Source organism: Pyxicephalus adspersus, chromosome 3 (assembly GCF_032062135.1).
Source record: "Pyxicephalus adspersus chromosome 3, UCB_Pads_2.0, whole genome shotgun sequence".
In the NCBI taxonomy this organism is placed as follows: Eukaryota; Metazoa; Chordata; class Amphibia; order Anura; family Pyxicephalidae; genus Pyxicephalus; species Pyxicephalus adspersus.
Genome location: NC_092860.1, coordinates 71,825,381 through 71,847,303, shown reverse-complemented (window position 1 = coordinate 71,847,303; position 21,923 = coordinate 71,825,381). Strand labels below are relative to the sequence as shown.

At 35.3% G+C, this 21,923-nt stretch overlaps 1 protein-coding gene across 1 annotated transcript in view; it reads left to right on the top strand.

Moving 5' to 3' along the window:
* The window catches only part of LOC140326507 (tyrosine-protein kinase ZAP-70-like), a 38,747-nt gene that overhangs the window by 1,625 nt on the left and 15,199 nt on the right, over nt 1–21,923 (top strand). The window contains exons 2-7 of the mRNA XM_072405156.1: nt 15,069–15,498; nt 17,654–17,814; nt 19,290–19,428; nt 20,121–20,202; nt 21,293–21,327; nt 21,430–21,478. Coding sequence (XP_072261257.1) covers nt 15,097–15,498; nt 17,654–17,814; nt 19,290–19,428; nt 20,121–20,202; nt 21,293–21,327; nt 21,430–21,478 — 868 coding nt within the window. The 5' untranslated portion in view covers nt 15,069–15,096. The remainder of the gene's footprint in view (nt 1–15,068; nt 15,499–17,653; nt 17,815–19,289; nt 19,429–20,120; nt 20,203–21,292; nt 21,328–21,429; nt 21,479–21,923) is intronic.

Below are 21,923 nucleotides of genomic sequence, written 5' to 3'. Positions count from 1 at the left end.
TTTACTTTCAAGCTTTAATACCCAGTTATATTCTGTGCTTCTAAAAAGGCATCCAGCTTTTTCTTAAATAAATCTATAAAACTTGCTAAAACTACTTCCTAATGAAGTATTTTTCACATTATATATATATATATATATATATATATATATATATATATTTATATACACACAACTTTTTTTTGTTGGACAAAAAAAAAACACCTTTGCAGCCTTTATGTTCTTCCTAATTTTGCTTTGTTGTTTTTCATTTTACCTTTGTAGATGCTGTTTCATGTATAGCATCCTTTTTTCCTGTAAAAACAAAATGAGCTTTTATATGGGGGAGGCGTTTTCAATTAGTTTGCAAGTATGTTTTTTTTTTTTTTTTATTTTATGTTGATACATCATGTATTTTAGGTGAAACAGTCACAAGGCTTTCTTTGAAAAATTAGGCTTTTGTTTAAGGGTGGTAAGGCAGGTTTTAGGTAGTTATATTTTGGGGGTTTATATTTTTATTTGTCATGTTCTTTTATGTTTTTTATGATGTTTAAGGGCAGCATTTAATTGTTACAAACCACTTTTTGATCTGTCTATTTTTTACAGAATGTTTCTGCTTCTCTTAAAAAGTAAAAAAAAAAATATATTATAAGTGCACCTAAACCTCATCACTTTTTATCAATCACATTTACCATACTCCCTTATTTTATAGATACAGTAAAAGTTTGGCATACACAATTTAGACCATTATTTCTGATTAAACCTGTCCTGCTGTTTAACAATTTTATACTACTGTATCTTATATTCTTTTAGTAAAATGCTAGCCTGTGCTGTTTGGGCCTAACCCTGCTCATGAGAAATTTCCTCTTCTGGGCATTTTACAATACTGTATCTTCTGTGGTCTCCTAATTCCTGTAGTAAAACACCTGCCTGTTATCTTTTATTTGCTACAATAGAGCCAATAGAGCGATTTTTAAAAAAAAAATATCTTCTAGCTGTTGGTCAATTTTTCTGTGCCGTTTTTTCTGCCTTAATGTTACTTAAAATGTACCCAATTTGGTCCAAGGTTTATTCAACCAAACTGAGGAAAAGTTTGAATTTAGAATTTCCATTTCCAAGCTAAGTTATGGTAAACAACAAAAGTATGCCCTTACCTGCGCAAAAGGTAGCTTGATGCCTGCTGTATACATGAACAAATACCTCACTGTAACCTCTGAAAACAATGGGCTGTAAAGTGGTGTTGTGCAGCCCCATTGGCTATTGGTTGTATGGACCAGTCCAATTTGCAGAAAGAACAAGCCTATCACAGTTTGATGAATAAGTATGAGTGTGTGATAAAACTGCCTTTTTTTTTTAAATTTAAGTAGATTGGCATTCTGACCACCATATGTCTTTAAAATAGCATAATTTATCCTAGGTACCCTTTCACACAATTTTTTAATAATTTGGTAGGTGGTATAATACTTTGGATAAGGATCGCTCCAGGTGCCCCAAATTTCAACGCATTAAAAGCAGCCAGTCCATTATGGCTACTAAAGACTAGGTGCAGCATCACAGAAAAAGAATTATTTGAACACAGAAGCATTTTGTCAACTTTCCAAAACACAACCATTTACCTGCCTAGATTTAGGGCTTAGCAGCAGCCAGACACATGCCATAAGGGGGTAGCAATTCAAAACAGGATGTATAGACCCTTCTGCATTCATACCTATAGTACTGTGCTGTACATTGTTCCCACATTAGTTCTTGGAGAACTGACCACAGTTTTGAATTTTGTGAATCAAGGCTGTCTCAGCTTCATCTGTCATTTTATTTAAGCCCAGAGAGTCAGAGAGATCTTTGGGTAACATAATATTTCTTCCAGTAAAATTATTTTTTACTTTTCTGCTTGAGAATGACAATTATCATCTGTTTGATAAATTTGTTTTCATGCAACTGACTGTATGCTGAAAAATCACTAACAGTTCTCATCTTCTCAGTTCTCAGTTGTCGACGGTTCTGATTGAATTTAGATTACATTCTGTTTGTGCACTTTTTAGGCTGGTAACTGATGAATACATATTATTTTTTCTATTTTGATTTTTGTATAAAAAAAAATCCTTGACAATATCAAATAATAATGGTAATACAGTTTTTGTTCTACTGCTGGAACAGTGGACTTGAGCTATGTACATACGTCAGATGATTATCAGCGTTGAATGACAGATGATGAATGACCGCAATAAAAATGAAGGGAGAAGAGCACAGCTGGGTGCCAATCATTTGTTCTTCCCCTTTACCTCTTCATAGAACAAAAAGGTGTCGTGTGTACAGCGCTCGTTTGTTAATCTGTCAGTCTTTTGAAAGCTCGTGAAAGTATGTTTCCAGCATTGAAAATAGGGTGTACACAGCCCTAGTCCCTTTTTCCTAGTCCCTAGATTTTTTTCATAACAATAGCTGGTAGCATCTAAAGTTGCTTTGGCAGTCAATTTTTTGTGTTTTGCAGAAACAGTAAATGGTAAAAATTAAGCCTACTGTGGGACTGAACGTAAACTTCATCTCTACTCCCGACCATTGTTCAACACCCTGATCACTGCAGTTTGTACACTGGGCAGCATTTAAATACTTCTAACCCCTGAACTATGTACACTGGGCTGTACTCTACACACTTCTGACCATTACAATCTATATGCTGGTATTCATGTTACCCACTGCTGACCCCTGTAGTCTTTGCACTATGCTGTACATACGATATGCCTGACTATTGAACTATATTTGCTGGGCAGTGGGTTACAAACTTCTGAATGCTTTTTATGTTACATAGTTCACACCAAAGTGCTCATTACACAGGTCAACAAAAAATGAGTTTTGATAATCATCAGAAACCACTGCAAATCAGTTTCGAGGAGATTTCAGATCTGTTTTCTGTTTTTCCTAACAGTTTGTACAGTTATGAGTACTAGTATAGTTAACATTGTACGTGCATGTATTTTGTACTAAAACGTAAGCACCATTGAAGTGAATGTTAATACATGTTCAGTGTGAAGTAAAATAAGGCACACTGTGGTATAGATCTACAGAACAGTATCAGTCAGGTACCCTTGTTTTTTTTTAGAAATGCTTAGAGTATGATTTTCTTGTGTACTCTTTGGATTGTCAGAGTACAGCATCCAGTAGTCAGCCATCATATTTTCATTCCAGAAAGCTTGGTACCGGTGCTCCATTAACATAATGTCCTGGTGAAAACGTTCTCCCTGTTAGTCACTCTCCATATCAAGATTTTCCCAGGAAGAATTCTAGATGTAAGTGCAAGATTGGTATTTTTTAATGACATACGACATTCCAGTTTCTGGTATGAATCAAGCAGATTCTGAACTTCTTCCTTGTATGCAGGAGACTTATGGTTGCCCTGGAAGTTTTCACACAGCCACTTGAATGCATTCCAAGCTTCTAGCTCAGCTGCTGAGAGAGATTGTTTGAAAACATCATCCTGCAAAACAAACTTGATCTGTGGCCCTATAAATATTCCTTCCTATATTTTTGCAGTGCTTATGTTTAGAAACTACTTAACAAGGTACTGAAAACCCATGGAGTTTGATTTACCCATGGCCTTTAGAAGATTCTTCATCAAGCCTAACTTAATATGGAGAGGTGGCAGAAATAGTTTATGCGGATCAACCAGAGGCAGAAACGTGACACTGCTTGTTCCGAGCTTATAGGTATCTCTTGGTTTGTAATCACGCTTGACATAATGGTCTTCCGTAGATCGGCTGTCCCACAGGCATTGGAAACAGCAATATTTTGTGAATCCTCCTTGCATTCCCATCAGCAAGCCAATGACCTTTCGATCCCCACAGATATTATACTGGTGTGTTTTTTACTGGATTGCTTCAAGTAGTAACTTCATGTTGTCATGGGACTCCTTTAGGATAACAGAATGGGCAATCAGTGGTCTTGGTTTGGAACTACCAATATGCAGCAAGACTGGAGGAATTAATGAAGATACGCCATTCAGATGGAACATGCTCTTGTGACAAACTGTTAGAGTGCATTTATATCATGACCGGTGCACAGTGAGCCATCACTATCAAAAAATGTTGTCAAGTTATTATTTCAATTTCTGTAGTGAGTTACAGTTACACCCTTCGCAAGCAAGTGCTTCTGTTTAGGCCTTGAAGCAAAAAGTTCTGCTTTGTCTTTGGAGAGATTTAGATCACAAACGAGATCATTCAGCTCTGCTTGTGTAAAGGTCTCTGGTTCTGAATCTTCATCAGCCAAGTAGTCAGGATCAGATTATTCGGGGTTGTAACTGGCTGCAACTCCAGCACATTCCTCATCACCCTCTACAGAACCAAGTCCCATCATGTGGCAATACCGGAACTGACAATGAATCATCATGGGGAACAGGCCTAATTGCAGAATCGAGGCTGGGATATACAATTTTGTGCTTAGTTTTACCTGAGAATCCACTTTTGTTGATGGTGCAAAAATATTAGTCGATTAGATGGTCTTGCAGGTCTCTCCACATCATTGGGATTGCAAATGGCATTGCTACTTTATGACAATTTAGCCAGTCACGCAGTTCGTTGGAACAACTGGTACAGACACATGGACATGTACAGACATGTGACATGCGGAGCCCAGGATTTACCTGGTCATCAAGTGGACAGCCGAGATAAAATTTATATATCTTTTTAAGTTCTGTAGTATTTTGGTGAAGTTGTGCTTTTGTTGTCAATGAACCACACATGTAACAGAAACTGTTCATGGATCATTGACTGGTCTGGATCATTAAGGCAATTTCTAGGCATGAGGACAAATGAAAATCGATCACATCTGATGAAAATGACATGTTGACCTGTGTTATCTTTCCTCCTCCAGTCCTCCAGACTGACATTCACCCATTAGGACAATGTGATATGTACAGCACCCTGCACCAGGCATGTTTGCTATCATTGATTAGAGAAGCCAACAAAGCAGAGATGTAAAGAAAATGGAAATCTGATTTATAAATTGTATTGGAATGTTGATAGGAGGAAAAGTAAGAAGAGAGGCAAAACGTGGAATGAAACTTTAGTTTTTCAGCATACAGGATTGTGTATATATTCAGTAGTTAAGGTTTTGTTTAACCAAGCTTCTTAGCAAAAAATAGCTATACCCAGTATTTACTGCCATGTGTTCTTCATTATTACTCTCCTTGGGATGCAAAAGGGCGGCCCAACTCTTTCACAATCCTTACTTTAATGTGATGGTGTTACCAAACATTAATGGTTTAACAGCAGATGTACCTGTAAAAAATTTAAATATTGTTGCTGACTGTGCCACCCAAGATCACTCCAGTAAAGAGGAATCACTGCCTGAAAATCTTTCTGAAACTGACACTTCCAGGGGTGTTAATCTTGCTTTATTTTCTGCTGTTCTTAGTTGTTTCTTTAACTGACTCCTTTGCAATGACTCTTCAAATGGCTATCCAGAGGTGATCATATCTTGCTGATTTAAAATGTTGCCAAATTACAGGTATTATGGATCAGATGAGAATACGCACCTATTTAAAGATAGGAAAGCTTTAAGCCCATTTTTGGGTTGGGAAGCAGACACTGATTTAAAAAAGACCTCTTTACATATACTGTAACAGCGAATGTAAAATAGTTCAGCCACTCGTAAATAGTAGAAAATAGCACAAGGGACAAGCATATATTCTCATTATTTAAGCATGGTTCTGATATAGGGAATGTAGCTAATTTTTTGAGACAGCAGATCAGTAAGTTGCTTAGGGTGTCCACCCTTAGTATGCAGACAAATTGGACCTTGAAGATTTGTCCTCCACTGGAGGACAAATGCTGCTGGGGAACTGGTGAATGCTATTTTTTGGTATGATATTTTTGGCATCCTGCCCCCCTATATATCTCTCTGAAACACCACATATTTTATATATACCCCTGGATCAGCATAATAATGACTGCCCCCAAATGATATACTACCATACACCAGTTAACAAATTTCTGCAGCATCCACAGGGGTAAAGACCACTGCCTTTCTGGTCAAAAAAATCAACAGGTATTATTCTTCTTGCTGAAAATGTTCCTAGCCTGAAAAAAGTAAAATACCACATCTCATCTCCCTGATTGGCTGAGGAAAGCATTCCTCGGCCAATCAGAGAGCACTAGAGGTTTTGAATGGGGAGACTTGTCCCCATTTAACCTCTAGTGCCAGGGATTGCACACTAAGCTGATCAATGAATGCAGTCGGCGCTGCATTCATTGATCAGCAGCACAGCCCACAATCTTTTTTTTTTTTTTTTTTTTAAATTCGTGCTTGAACGGCAAATTTATACTGACCACTATCGCTTACAATTTCGGTAAGCGAGAGCGGACGGATTTGCAGCGAGATCAAGTTTTAAAAACTCGCTCATCCCTATTAACGAATCAGGGCAGTCAGAGACTAGTGCTGGTATTAAAGAGTTTATTACACATTTTACATGAGGACACTGCACCATCTACTGATCAACAATCATGCAGGTCAATCGTGCTACTTAACGCCCTAAATTCGGCTAGCTGCAGTGTCCTCAGATGGAGAGTGTGCATGTGCAAGGTTGCTGATGTGTGGAAAGGATTCTAAGCAGATCAAAGCTGCGCCTAGTACCTCACTCAGCCCACTCACCTGGCAGATCTGTCCTCCTCCAAAAGCCAAGTCCACTAATGGGTAACCATGGGCACCCAGATTGGCACCCAAACGGGAGATGTAATTAGGCGATAGTGTGGGCTCAAGGAGGTGTTTTTTAGCAAATGGACCAGATCCGTTCCAGGTTTGCTGGATCACCAAGCTTCACTGATGAAAGTGTATCCTGTTCAGCCTTAGAGAGCTTTAATAAATCAGGCCCAAGAATTTTGTGTGCATGTGAATGTATTGTATATGTGTGAGTTACTGAAGGAACAGTGCAGAGGTAGAATATGATCAATGACATAAAAACATTGGGCAGTTTAAACAGTTGACATTCCAAGTACACTAAAGGGCACTGACCACATTTACCGCACTTAAACCACCGTAGGTTTGAGAGGAGACTTCTTGTTCATTTGATAGTGGCTGCGTAGTGATAACGGCAACTTCTCATTTTCCAAAAGTAAGTTACCATTGGCATCCTGTAGCAATGTTCCCACTAAATTAGTTATCTTTTTCTCATATTAAACTCCTTTTTCCTGTACCTGTCTTTTTTCCTCTTGAAGTCATTTTCCTTGAAACTATTTTTACATATTGGGCCTGATTTATTAAAGCTCTCCAAGGCTGATACAAGAAGATACACTTTCATAAGTGCAGCTGGGCAATCCAGCAAACCTTAAATGGATTTCATAAAAGTCATTTGCTAATTGCTAGCAAGTATTTTTAATCCTGGACCAGATCCATTCCAGGTTTTCTGGATCACCCAGATTCACTGATGAAAGTGTATCCTCTCAAGCACTGGATAGCTTTAATAAATCAGGGCCATTTTTCCGCTTTCTAATATATTGTATCACATTTAATTTAAGTGTCTACCCCCCCCCCCCCCTTCCCAAAGATGCAATAAAACGTGTTGGGAACAGAGATGACTGTTTTCAAATTTATACTCCTAATCCAATATGTTTACTGGTTGAGCTTCACTCTAGCTAGCATTTCTACTAATTACAAGTTGTTATTGTACTACTCCTTACTAGTGTTGATGTTCGAATTCGGGTTGTCCCTATATTCGACCCGAATATGGCTGTTCGAATTCAGATACACCCGACCCGAAAAACACGGAATTCAACAGCAAAAATTCGCCAAAAAAAAAGTTTAAAAAAAAAAAAAAAAAAAAATTAATCCTAAATGAATTTATTTGTATGTGTTTTTATTTTAACTTGTTCTTTTTTTATTTTTTACAGGTTATCTGACAATGACATTATGACATTATGAATGACCGTGGGAACTTTGCCATCACAGCTAATTAAAAGCACGTGCCTTCAATTAGCTGTAACCGCAAGCAATACCAGGGCAATAGAATTTGAATGGAGATACGTATCTCCATTCATCACCTCTACTGCTCTGTGATTGGCTGGGAAATAGGAAACCCTGATGACAGCTCAAGCATCATCAGGATTTCCCTTTCCTCAGCCAATCAGGGAGCAGAACAATCAGTGGAGCTTTAATATGCTGACAGCTCTGCTCCCCAGATCGCTCTCGCAGCCTTAGAGGAGCTGTGACATGTATTACACATACAGAACACATGTCACAGCTCCTCTAGGGCTGCAGGAGCGATCAGTGGAGCAGAGCTGTCAGCATAGTAAAGCTCCTCTGATTGCTCTGCTCCCTGAGGTAAGGGAAAGCCTGATGACAGCAAAGGCATCATCAGGATTTCCCTTTCCTCAGCCAATCAGGGGAGCAGAGCTGTCAGCATAGTAAAGTTCTGCTGATTGCTCTGCTCCCTGATTGGCTGACGAAAGGGAAATCCTGATGATGCTTGAGCTGTCATCAGAATTTCCTATTTCTCAGCCAATCCCAGAGCACTAGGGATGAATGGGCACAAGTTTCCCTATTCATCTCTAGTGCTGAATGGCTGAGAAATGTAAAACCTCAGCCAGAGCACTAGGGGTGAATGGAGAGGCTTGTCCTCATTTAACCCCTACTGCCCTGCGATCCCTCACTGTCAGGAGGATTTCCAGGGCTGTGTTCATTGCAACCCTGGAAATCCTCCTGTCATTGGGATAACCTGTAAAAAAAAAAAAAAAGTTAAATTACACAAAAACACACACACATTAATAAAATAATTTAACATTAAACCCTTGCCCTATTTTTTACTTATATTTTACCCTTTCAGGGAATGAGTAGGGGGATTTATGTACCCCTGTACTCATTCCCCAGGGTGGGGCGGTGGAGATCTGGGAGTCTCCTTAATAAAGGGGGCTTCCAGATTCCAAAGTCCTGCTAAAAATGTTTAAAAAAGCCCCCGTTGTTTTCAGTGGAAGCTTTCATAAAAGCTTAAAAATGCTTGAAAAAGCCTCCATTGAGTTCAATGGAAGCGTTTTCCCGCGTTTATCCCACGTTTTAATTTTTTAAATGATGCAAGCAACGTTTAAGATAACGCTAAAAACGTCCCTGAAGGAAACGTCCTGGTGTAGATTAGCCCATGGGAATGCATGGGGACTTCAAACATGGGCTTTAAAAAGCCTCAGGTTAAACGCTGGGGAAACAGTTTGTGTAGACTAAAGCTGCATACACACGTCCAATAATTATCGTTAGAAACGACCGACGAACGACCGATGAACAACCGATTGGCCAAAAAAAAGTGACCAAGGACACCGACGAACAAGGATTGTCGTTGGAAATAAACAACCGCCATGGTGGATCTGATTGGCCGACAATCTTTCACTATCTATCGTGTGTACGGTCGTTCAGTGATCGTGCATGTTTCTGCGGTACACTTTCCCCTTTACATGTCCCTCCCTGCATCGTTCAAACAATTGTATCTAGCGTGTGGACACTGTTGGTGGATTATATATGAACGATCATATTGTTACAGCATGCACAGAATTGTGCACAATATGATTGTTCAAGTATAATCGTGCATAATCATTGATCGGTCCTAATCGTTCATTTTCTAACAATAATTATTGGAAGTGTGTACCTAGCTTTAGCCTAATATTGATGTGACAGGTGCTCTTTAATCTTCATGTAAAGTACAGGGGTATGTAATAGTGTTATGTATCTTTTTATAATGTATCTTTTTATGTATCCTTTTACAATGTATCTTTTTATGTATCCTTTTATAATGTATCTTTTTACATCTGTTTGAAGGCTGTAGAAGCTCTACACAGTGCTGAATTTTTCCTTCCATTGACTTCAATGGTGTTCGACTTTGACATTCAGCCACCCGAATTTTTTTGCACTATTCAAGCGAATAGCTGCCGAATCTAATAGTGAGCTATTCGACCAACACTAACTCTTACTATCAAGTAAATCAAGTAAATTTTACCATTGCATGCCAAAAAAGCCCCTTTTTTTGCCTATGTTTTCTGTTTTTCTGGAATTAAAGTATTTATTGTTAAACAAACTACATAACAGGGTCTTAAAAAGTTTTTGGTTTCTGCAATTACTAGTTTAAAATTGCATTGCATTTCCTAAAAATAAGAGGCAACAAAGAGATGTAAATTTCTGATGCTCTTATAAATGTCCTAAAAATACTATAAATCTTACTAAATATTGTTAAAAATATGTTTTATTATATTGCACGTTGCAGTGGTTGTAACATACTGCAATCTGATGAAATGTGAGATAAATGTATCATTCTGTTTTTTCTGTGGGTATCATTGTGGGCCAATAATGTAAACTAGCTACTGAGAAAATAAAGTTAATTGGCATGTACTTACTTTGAGTCTGCTTGCTGCAGTAAAAGCACTAAATTAAGGGCAAACAGGGTCGTGCTATAACCTTTGCCCCCCCCCCACCCCCTCCCCCCACCTGAATCAACCTTCGCTAGGCATACAGTGATTACATATTACAATAATATATAAATAATATATAAAATAATATATAAAAATATTACAGAAATATTTTCACCTCAAACTAAATCACCTGTATTACTATTTTACAACTATGATAAATTGAACACTATTTTACATTGTTTTTCTCCCTTAAAGATTGTAATTTTTTCCACCATCTGTATATTCCCCATATTACCTAATGCAATGTAATTTACTCCATTGTCTGTATCCTCACCTATACCTGGATAAATTGTAAATTTTCCAATTATCTGTAATCATTGCAATAGTTTTTCTGCCTTGATGTGTCGCCCAGGACTCTCGTAGGGGAAAATGGTATTTAGTTGGGTAAATGGGTTTTATAGAAGAATAAATAAGACATTTCAGTGTTCTTTGTCTGTTTATTGATCTATGTTGACTACATGTGCAAACTGGTGATCTTTGATGTGTCCATATTGCACAATCAAGGATTCCACACGATTGTCTATAAATATATATCACATGGCAGCACATTGTTCAAAATTCCTCAAAAAAAAATTAAAATTTGGAGGATGCCCAAAACATACGTCTATTTTGATCCCTGAGTTTACTTATCCTGTGTACAAAAAATAGCTATGAACAATGGTTTTCTGCAGACCCTGGGATGTCTGCAGAAAACTTCCATTGGTCCATCACCAATGGAAGGTGATGATGTAAAAGTTTTGTCAAGCTCTTGGTTTTACTTGTTAATCCACAAGGTGTTAGGTATTCCTAACTTCAATTATTCATACTCTGTCCTCTAAGAAGCAGACAAATCAGCAAAATGTGTCAGAAATTTCAGTCTTGTATTTTGACATGAGAGGTTGGTTAGTGTGTAATACAATACAATAGTATTTGGAAGACTCAAACCTTTACTGTGTTAACTGTGATATGTAAAAAGTTTACTGATTCTAGATGTAGAACACATTATGGATGTTTATATCTTTCAAACATAATCAAAATACCTTTTTGCTGTTAAAATCTTGTATGCTTTCAATGTTGTTTTGGTTTGTGAATAGCTAGGATTTGGCACAATTCAGGATAGAATACTGTACCAGTAAGTTGCAGGTAAATTTAAAAAAAACTTGTACGTTGCAGCCTTAGTCCGACTTTAACTCTTTTCCCACTATATCATGTTTTTGGCACAGTTGTAAATATTTACTTATGAACGTAAATGTTCATTAGGCTTGCAGGTGATTCAGTCCTCATAAAACATCTTCTTGTCATTAAACCCAGTACAATCATCTCTGTGGTTCAGCTAGAGGGAAACTCTGACCTAGACTTTTTTGTCTTGGGTACTGTAAAAAGCAAGATCTATTGTAATTAACATCTTTTTTGTTTATCTAAGAGTTTAAAATGTTCCTGTTCCAGCATTCAAAAATAAATTTTGTACTCCCTTATACTGCATATGTATGTCCAGACACACACACATATATATATATATTAAACTGTTGCATTATTACCTTTTTCTATTTATACATTTACCTGAAAATATTTTCCCTACAGCCAGGTAGACACTTAATTCTTAAAGTTTGAAGTACCTTTACTCTCACTACTGCTGACTTAGTATTTCAAAAGGGCAGCTACAGTTAAATTCAATTTAGGTTAGTTTCCTTCATGCAACCACATTTTACAACAAATACCCACACTTTGTTTCCTTTTTTGCTTTCCTGTCTGCAGAAAAACACCTATGTTTTGTCATATTTTCTTTCCTGTCTGCAAAAAAGCACCTTTTGTAAACCATTTGTTCCATGTACATGCTTTAAAATGCTTGTAGTATGCTATACAAAATGTAGCAACAGCTGTAGCAGCTTTATATTTAACATCAAAATGAGGACTAAAGAAGACCCTTCTATAATGGAGACATATGAGGGTGCCTTTCCAAACATCCTAAAACTGGAAGTCTCCATATTTCTCTGAAGATATTGTTTTTAAGAACTAAAGGAGAAAAAATGAAGAAAAATGAAGATTCATAAATAGAAAAATTTATAAATAATGAATAATAAAATCAGCCAGATTAATTTCATTGTAGAAGTGATATGTACAATTACATGTCTGAATAAAACAAATCTGTCACAAACAAAAAAAAAATCTTTAAATCATTAAATTACCCTCTCTCCTGACCAAGCCATCACATACTAGTTTAGAGCGAGAGAACACACTTGTTGCAGCAACTATTCAGATGGTAAATGCTATTATATCAAGTACAGCTAGGAACATGAGCTCATGCCCAGTTTCTCTAGACAGAAATGTCACTTTCATTTACTCCATCTTTTATATGTTTTTGAAGCAATTTAGTGCTTATGATTCATTCTTATGATTGGGACACTGTTTAGAAAGTTACATGTATTATTTTACCAGTAAAGAGCATTTCCTGCACTGGTTTCCTGTGTGATTCAGAGATCTTATATATTTTTGTATTGCTATGTTTGTCTTTTTGCTGTTTGCAGATAGTGTTTTTTTTTACCTAATTATAAAAGTGGAACTTTTGGCTTGGGAACTTTTGGGTGGAAATCTAGTTTGAGAATTTAGAAGCCATTATGAATACATCATTATCATACAATCCTATTGATGTATTGGATTATCTTATTGAATAAATATTGATTTTACAATTTTTCTTTAAATGTTAAAAAAAATAATAACAAAAAACTGCATAGCCTGTACACCCCCCCCACAGGTACCTTTCTTTTCATTTTTTCCTCAATAATCTACACTCCATAATGATTAGGTGAAAAGAGAATTTTAGACAATTTAGTACACTAACGGAGCTTCCATTAGTGTTTAAGGAGTGAACCTGTGCAGACACATGATATGGGCATATAACTTTTGATTAAGGTGCAATTAGGTTTCAAAATTGCTGAACTGAAAATAAACCTAAATAAAATTCACCTAAAATGTAGCACCAATTACTATACTGATTACAATTACAATACTGATGCTGTGGTTAAACTTCTCTCTATCTGGTCCATGTCAAGCTTTGTGCTTCCAGCTATGGGTCAAATGTGGATGGATTTGTATTTTATTGAATTTTATTTATGTCAATTGTTTGTTATATAAGTCTGATATGCCCTATTTTGCTCCCTAAAAAGCAGACAATTATCAGAATATTATCTGTGAAATGCATTGAACCTGGTTTTCGGACATATGTGAGAAATTGAGGCTACCAAATGATCAATGTTTTTAATATGCACTATTGTCTTGTTTTGATGATTTTTCTTTTAATTTTGAATATGAATTGAATTATAGATGTTGGTTGTTTTTCTTCATCAACATAATAAATTAATGGGATGTGGCATATATTCATACGCGTTAGACAGAGTAAAACATGCAGAAGAAAAATATGTATTTGAAAAGTTTGGAAAAATCATTTAAAGCGATATTGTAATTTTTTGATTTTATTAAATTTTTTTTTCACCTTGTCAATATAGGGTCCTGACTGTAGATTAATGAGAAAAAGTAGCATCAGGCAACATACCAAATTTGAAAAAAGTGAAAGGGCTCTGGATACTTTATGAAGCCACTGTATGTCTTGTAATCTGTTAGCAAGAGAGCAAAGATTTTTGTGGTCATCCAACTATACAGATAGCAACCTTTGTGCCAGTCAGTAATTGTCAGTAACAAGTCAGTGTGTTGTTCAAAACAGGAAAGGGGCTTATATATAATATACAGGCCGAGAAATAATATTTACCCCTTTTTATTTTTGAACAGTTTTCTTTTTAAAAAGTAGTTTTATTGAAAATAAAAAAATAAATGAAATGTTTACATTTTTCTTGTTATCTCATATATACTGTAAATTATTTGAAATGATTCTCTGACATCATCAGACAACTAGAAGAAAGAGAGTGGGCTTTTTTTGCGGCACAGAGGACACAGAGTGATAAATAAAATCCATTGTAACTTTTAATAATATGCAAAAACCATAAAATCAGAATTTAACAGCATTCACATGATGACAGACTGTACTATTCACTAAAGGTTCTACAAACTTGTCTGAGGGTCATAGGTCAAAAAGCTGGGTCTTACGCGACGTGTTTTCACTAATCATTAATGTCCTCTTTGCCGCAAAAAAAAGCCCACCCTCTTTTTTCTGGTTGTCTGCTCTTTATGCAAGTCCAAATTTGAACGAAAAGGGATTTGGCAAAAAACCAACTTGATTGGTAAATAGTGTAATTATACCCAAGATACAGCTAGTTACACTCACACACTTATCCTCTCAAGTGTCATATCTATTTTACCCTTTATACATATATATATGTAGATCTTCAAAAAAAATTGTATTTACTATTTACTATAATACTATTTGCAAGTGTGATTTTACAGAGTAGCAGCTGTTCCTGTTGTTTTATTAAAAAAAAAGTTCTGAAAATAATATAAAAGATGTGTGTGGGAACATCCTGAGGTACATATGTATGTATATATATATATATATATATATACACACACACATTATTTTATTATTTCTAAAAGAATCACCTAAAACTTGATCTTTTTTTTAACACATGCCCTAAAAAAAAACTATTGCAATCAAATTTATATTTGCTATATTTAATTTAAAATAATTATTTTAAATTTTATTTTTTTATTTTTTATTATTTTTTTTTTTTTCAGGACTTAATAAAACCTGGTCACTTTAAACATGCCAGATGCAGCTGGCCATTTGCCCTTCTACTATGGCAGCATATCCCGGGCTGATGCAGAAGAGTTCCTCAAATTGGGTGGAATGATGGATGGCCTGTTCTTGCTCAGGCAGTGCCTGCGAACTCTTGGTGGCTATGTCATCTCTGTAGTCTTTGATCTACAGTTTTACCATTATCCTGTGGAGCGGCAGCTAAATGGCACTTATGCTATCTATGGAGGAAAGTCTCATTGTGGGCCAGCTGAAGTTTGTGAATACTACTCTAAAGATGCAGATGGGTTGTGTTGTGTCCTCCGACGACCTTGCAATCGGCCAAGTGGGGTAGAATGCAAGCCTGGAGTTTTTGATGACATCCGAAATAACATGTTGAGAGAATATGTGAGACAAATTTGGAATCTAGAAGTGAGTAAGCAAGGAATTTTATTAAGAATTTTTTTATGCTTATAAAGATCTACTTTGCTTGTACTCTACATGTACTTTCCTGCTTTTTTTATCAACAGAACTTACATGAATGAGTAAAATATTGTGCAAAAAACCTATATCAAAATTATATAAAGGAGAACAACCTATCATGTATTCTGGGATGATATCATGAAAGTGATTAGATTTGGAACAAATATGTGTTGTCAACCTCCTAATAATGATGTAAATTGAGATAAACCACTCAATTTGGTTAATGTGCCTAAGCCCTTAATGTCCGAGTAGGGACAACTTATGAGAAAATGTAAGGACAGAACAGTAGGCTACTTACTTACTTTTTCTGTGCCGCAAGTAGCCTACCGTTCTGTCCTTACATTTTCTCATGATTTTATAAAACACAAGCAACTCCTAGTACCAAGAGATTACATTTTTATGTCCTTAAGTACACAGTAGGGCTGCATTATTTCTTATAATACATAAGTAATATTTTTTTAGAAAAGAATCTGCAGTATACAATACCAAAAATCTAAAAAGCTACGTCCAATAGCTTTTTTACTTTAGAAATGCTTTACTGAGCTCCCAAGAAGCCATAGCTAGGCCAAAGATCCAACTGATAATTCCCCTGTCCTATTGCAAATCACAGAAACCACTGCCACCACTGGTAGATGGGTACACAAAAAAGTATACATCTTTGATAACTTTGAACACCTGAAGAAATTCATCCTTATGCAAGGATGCCACTACTAAAAACATAACCTTAAGTTTGCCTTCTCAACTTTTTTTAACACAGGGAACCCTTGAAATAACTTTATGGTGTTCAGGGAAGCTCAGCTTTATTAACTATATCCACAGCTCAAAATAAATTACCATGGTGGTCAGTGGGAAGAATCCCTCTTACATTGTAGGCCATTGGAAAGACTTTCACCCTTGCAGATAGTCAAAAAGATCACTGGTGTCAGTAAACCTGACCTGAGAATCACAAATTACTTATTAAAACTCCTAGCAACCTTTGGAAGAAACTTAGGATTCCACAAAACCGATTGAGAAACACTGGTCTAATCTATCCCTGGTTGAGAAATACTGCCTTAAGTAATATCTAATTATTGCCCCTTACCTTTTCTCACAAAAAACTGATTGAAGTTTAAAATAAAATTGATTAATGCCTGCAGAAGGGAATCCTTGGTGACATAATTGGAAACATTTTTCAAATGGATTTTCAGCACATTATTGCAGAAGAGAAATCTGTAATTAAATAGACTCTGGTTTATATTTTACCAGTTTTAGAGTAGTTGTACTTATTGTTTTCATTCTAGGAAACATCACTGAGAATCATGTAATTTTTTTAGCGCCATGCAAACAGTCACTCTTACAGAAAACCTAAATATTATGCCCTAAAGCCCCAAAAAATGTTGAATCCTGTATATTTTCATAGTAGCATCAGAATTAAGCAGTGTGTTGTAATATTTATTTTGTTGCACATTAGAATTATATTGCTTGACAAGTAGATGTATATAATGAGGCTTTCTATTTCAGCAAGTACCTGGTTTTAGGCAACAAACATTTCTAAATTTGAAATTGTAAACTAGGGCAAAAAAGACATTAGCAAAGGTTGTTTTCAGAAAAAAATATATATCACAACAATCAGTAGATGGAAAATATAAGAAACTGAAGGTATAGTCAAACTTTGAGTATTCTTTTCTATTTAGCGTTCTTTGCGGAAATTTCAGAGCTACCTTGACATCGTTATATTTATGTTGGGGGCCATGTTGTCACCCTAGGCTATCATCCTATTTTCATCTATATTACATAGAGGATGAGTTTACAATTTACTTTATGTTCAGTTTAATCAATCAACAATCAGGAAATGACTGATAAAATTGATCAATCAGGAAATGATAAGCATGCTACAATTTCTGTATTTGTTTTGAATGATATTGGCTGAAATATTGATATTGAATGAAACTATGAATATGGATATTGAATGAAAACTAATGTGGCTGTCATATCTTAGGACTGGTAAGTTTTATAATACAAAATGTTTGTTTTGGGGTTTAGATTTTGTTCAGGGTATACTTTGTACTAACAGTGCAAATGACCAGTTTACACACATTTTCATTTTAAATGATCTTTTATGCAGGGAGATGCATTGGAACAAGCAATTATAAGCCAGGCTCCACAAGTGGAGAAACTCATTGCTACCACTGCACATGAGCAGATGGCATGGTACCATGGAATTATTAGCAGAGATGAAGCTGAAAGAAAGCTGTACTCAGGAGCACAACCAGATGGCAAATTTCTGTAAGTATAATGTTAGCATCTACTACTTTAGATTTATTAGAATTTTCTACTGTTCTATATACTATTACTATTTCGTATCAATGTCAAACCCCAAAAAACACCTGCGGCTAGGAAATCAGAGGTACATAACCCATTGCAGATGGTTTCCTTGTTCTGGAGCATGCCAGATCCCAACATCCAGAGAGCAAAAATGTGAATGAAACTAGAAAGCCAATCCTGCTTATTATCTGTCTACCATAAGAGTGAGTTGTGCGCAGGGACAAGCTGCATAAGAAAACCTTTAATTTATTTTCATGCTCTATATCAATAAGATTTTGTGTTACTAAAGTAAATAAAAAAACATTGGGCCTGATTTATTATAACTTTCCAGGACTGGAGAGGATACACATTCATCGATGAAGTGCAAAGTCCATTGATATTTGTTATGTTTTCAGTTTTGTACCAGATCCATTCCAGGTTTGCTGTGTCACCCAGCTTCACTGATGAATGTGTATCTTCTCCAGTCATGGGGAGCTTTAATAAATCAGGCCCTCTATATCACCGTGTATTAAATCACACTAAAAGACTTTGGATTTTCATAAATTGTCAATATTTACAATATAGTATTATTTTTTGGGGATTTAAATGCCTTTCTTTTAATAGTATTTATATATAATATTTTTTTTTCTATGTATTATAAAAGCAAGTTGAAAACTATACATTAATTCAGGTTTGACTAGCAGAAAATAGGTAGACTGTAGTTTGAAAGTACAAGTTGTATTCTTCAAGTTGTTCGATTTATTGTGACACTCAAAAATTGAATGGCAAATTATGTACTAGACAAATAAAGGGTATGTGTTATTTTATTTAATTTTTACTAGCAGTATACATATGCTTACTTACAGTATTGGTAAATGAAACCCAAAAAATAAATATCTTTTAACATACCAGATATAGAAGGAATGTATTATCCTGATACTGGAAATAAGTCCACCAAACAAGTGTGAAAGACTGGAACCTTACAATCAAAAACTGGCTAAAATAGAAGAACACAATGCTGCCAGCCTCAGTACATTCAAACAGGGTCTTGTTAGTCACATTTCAAAACGACTGCCTATATACACAATTGTTTTGGTTTTTGTGTTCTGTCCGGGGCCCGCCATTATATTCCACACTGCCATCTTCTTTCTTCTTAAAGGGGTTGTGAGTTTTAAAAATGGAAATTAAAAAAATAATGGAATTAGAAAAAACTCATACGAATGTCCCTAATAGCTTAGCAAAATATCAACTAAAATAGAGCCAGTAGCTCATTAGTGCTTGTTTAACTAACATCATAAAATACTCTATTGTGTAAATAGCTACATTTGTAGAAACTCAACAAATATTAACCTAAAAATTGATTGGATTTGTCCATAGTTCAGTTTGACTTTTAGGCTAATTACATTAAAAGGATTAATCAATCTGTTAATATTTTTTTGACTCTTGTTTATTTGAAGGATAAGGAGAAGGAAGGAAACAGATAACTTTGCCCTTTCAGTAGTCTATGGAAAAACAGTCTATCATTATAAGATTGACCATGACAAATCTGGAAGATATGCAATTCCTGGAGGGACCAAGTTTGACACTTTATGGCAAGTAAGTTAAATTTTACCAACAACTAGCCTATTAGGCAAGTTTTTTTTGTAATTTTGCATATAGCCTAGGCAGAGGGCCGATATCAAAATTTTCATACACCTTGCTGACATCTTTAGTGGGGCACAGCATGAATAAGTTTCGGTTATCATTTTTAGCATTTCTGATAAAACAAGCACTTCCTATAGCAAACATTCAATTGAGGTAACACATAAGTTACTAAACAGTAAAAATATTAGCAACATGAAAGGATTCTGTAAAATACAGTGTATGTCAATGTCACCAGAGAGTGCTGAAATTCCAAAAATAACCAAGCAGCAAACCAGTGGCACAAAGAAATGCATGTGCCACCACAGGAGAAATATAATGGTTAGTATTGCTAATCTAATTCTAAAGCCCCTAGTTGTTTGGTTGTTATGCTGGGACTTCAATGCTTCTGTGTCCCTGATCTGTCACATCCATCCGCTCTTCAATTCAGGATGATACAAGATAGAAGGAATATGTCTAATTGAATCAAATTTAAGTGGATTGGCCTTAGATGTCCTTTAAATGTAAATCCCAAGAGATGCCATTCACAAGTACAATCTACAATCTACTTAACAAATAAGTAAATGATAACATTTTCAAATGTTGTGTAAATGTATTTCTTGCTTTGTCTTTATTTACCTTTTGTCTTTTTTGCTGTCATTATAAAGTTGGTTGAATACCTGAAACTTAAGCCTGATGGAGTCATAACTGTTTTAAGAGAGGTTTGTCCTAATGGTAACGCATCAGCTGGTAAGTCAAACCATACTAACATCAACTAAGAAAGCAACATGTATCATTATTAAAACAGAAATCAATAGTGTTTTTGTAAGAAAATGTTCAGTTCACAAAAATTGTTGTTGGATCATCAATTAATATTGCAGTCATTTTTTTAATATTATTAAGCTGCTGAAACCAATTATTTCTCATAAATATGCCTTTTTGTTGCATACAGAATGTCACAAAAAATTGACAATATAAAACAATTTTAGATCTCTGCAAGACCTTTTTGTTTAATACACTCTGTTGCACTGTTCTAATACACAGATGTGTTATTGTACCCTATGTACTTGAATATAAAGTGATTTGAATATAAACCAGGGTAACTAGTTTCACCTGAAAAGGCAAGAAAACTACATTGACTCAAGTATAAACCTAGGGCACAAAACACAGCTATCACTTCTAACATTTGAAACAGTAATCAACGGAAATGCCAATAAAAGTTAATGTGAATAAAGTCATCCATAGGTAAAGCATCTATTTAGGAGGGGAAAATATTAAAATCAAAAGGGTTCCGTCTGTTTATCTTTTTTGTACATGTTAAAGGTTTTCCACTTTTGAGTTGGTTATGATAAGTCACATTCTTTTAAAGGATCTTTTGTTCATAATTATTGGCTACCAGTAGACGGTGATTGAGTATAAACTGGAATTCCTTCTCTAATAGCATTTTAGGTAAATCTTGTTTTATACTTAAGTAAATATGGCATGTTTTTTTCCTGAAGTATATTGAAACAGCCCATTCTTATGCCACCAAATAGCAGTGCTCGAAAAAATATTCCTGCACTATACTATGAACATTTTTCACATCTGTCTATTGTAAACTAGTGTTCTTTTGGATGTGATTGTGTGACAGAATGCCATTTTGCATGAAATATATACCTGTAATGTGCATTGCAAAACAGTACAGTATATGTTTTACCACCTATAAGGGAATGCCTAATTATTAATCCATAAGGCAGTCTTAAATTCATGTTAATCTGATTTTGCCGAAGACTAAAGGCATGGAAATTGTAATTTCAAATGGAGTGTTTATGCAAACCAACACAGTGTAATTTTTTTTTAGGCATTTGTGCTGCACCACCCTCACTTCCGAAACCTGTGAGTACCCAGTTTGTTTTTGTATAATGAGGGAGAATTGTATAGAAATACATTAAAGAAATTATTGGTTGCATAAACTGCTGCAAATTTTGTTTCCTCCAGAGGCAATCAACAGCTAATTTTGATGGCTACACTCCTGAACCTTTCATTGGTAAGATGTATTTGAAATGAATAGGTTTGTTGCAGTATCCACACTTTGTAATCATTAGAAATGAAACTGCTTTTTTTGTTTGTATAAAAGACACACAAAACAATTAGCCAATGCATTAAAATACAGGAAATTTTAAAGTAAATTTAAAATTCAGTCCACTATTCACTTTTTAAAAAAAACATATTTTTATATGTAAAGAAACCATTAGAAAAAATAAATACATTTAAAACACCCTAAAAAGATTAAAAATTTGCTTGCTTTTCATATATATATAATCACATTTTCTTGTAGAGCTCACATTTAGGAGATACCAGTCACTACCTCCAGTCACTGTGCCACCACTGTATCATACACTGCTTTTCCAAGAACTAGCTTAACCAACAGTTTTCAAGGCCTTTTTATACTATAGAGTAATCAGCTTTGCTTATCCTTGAGCTCATTGGAA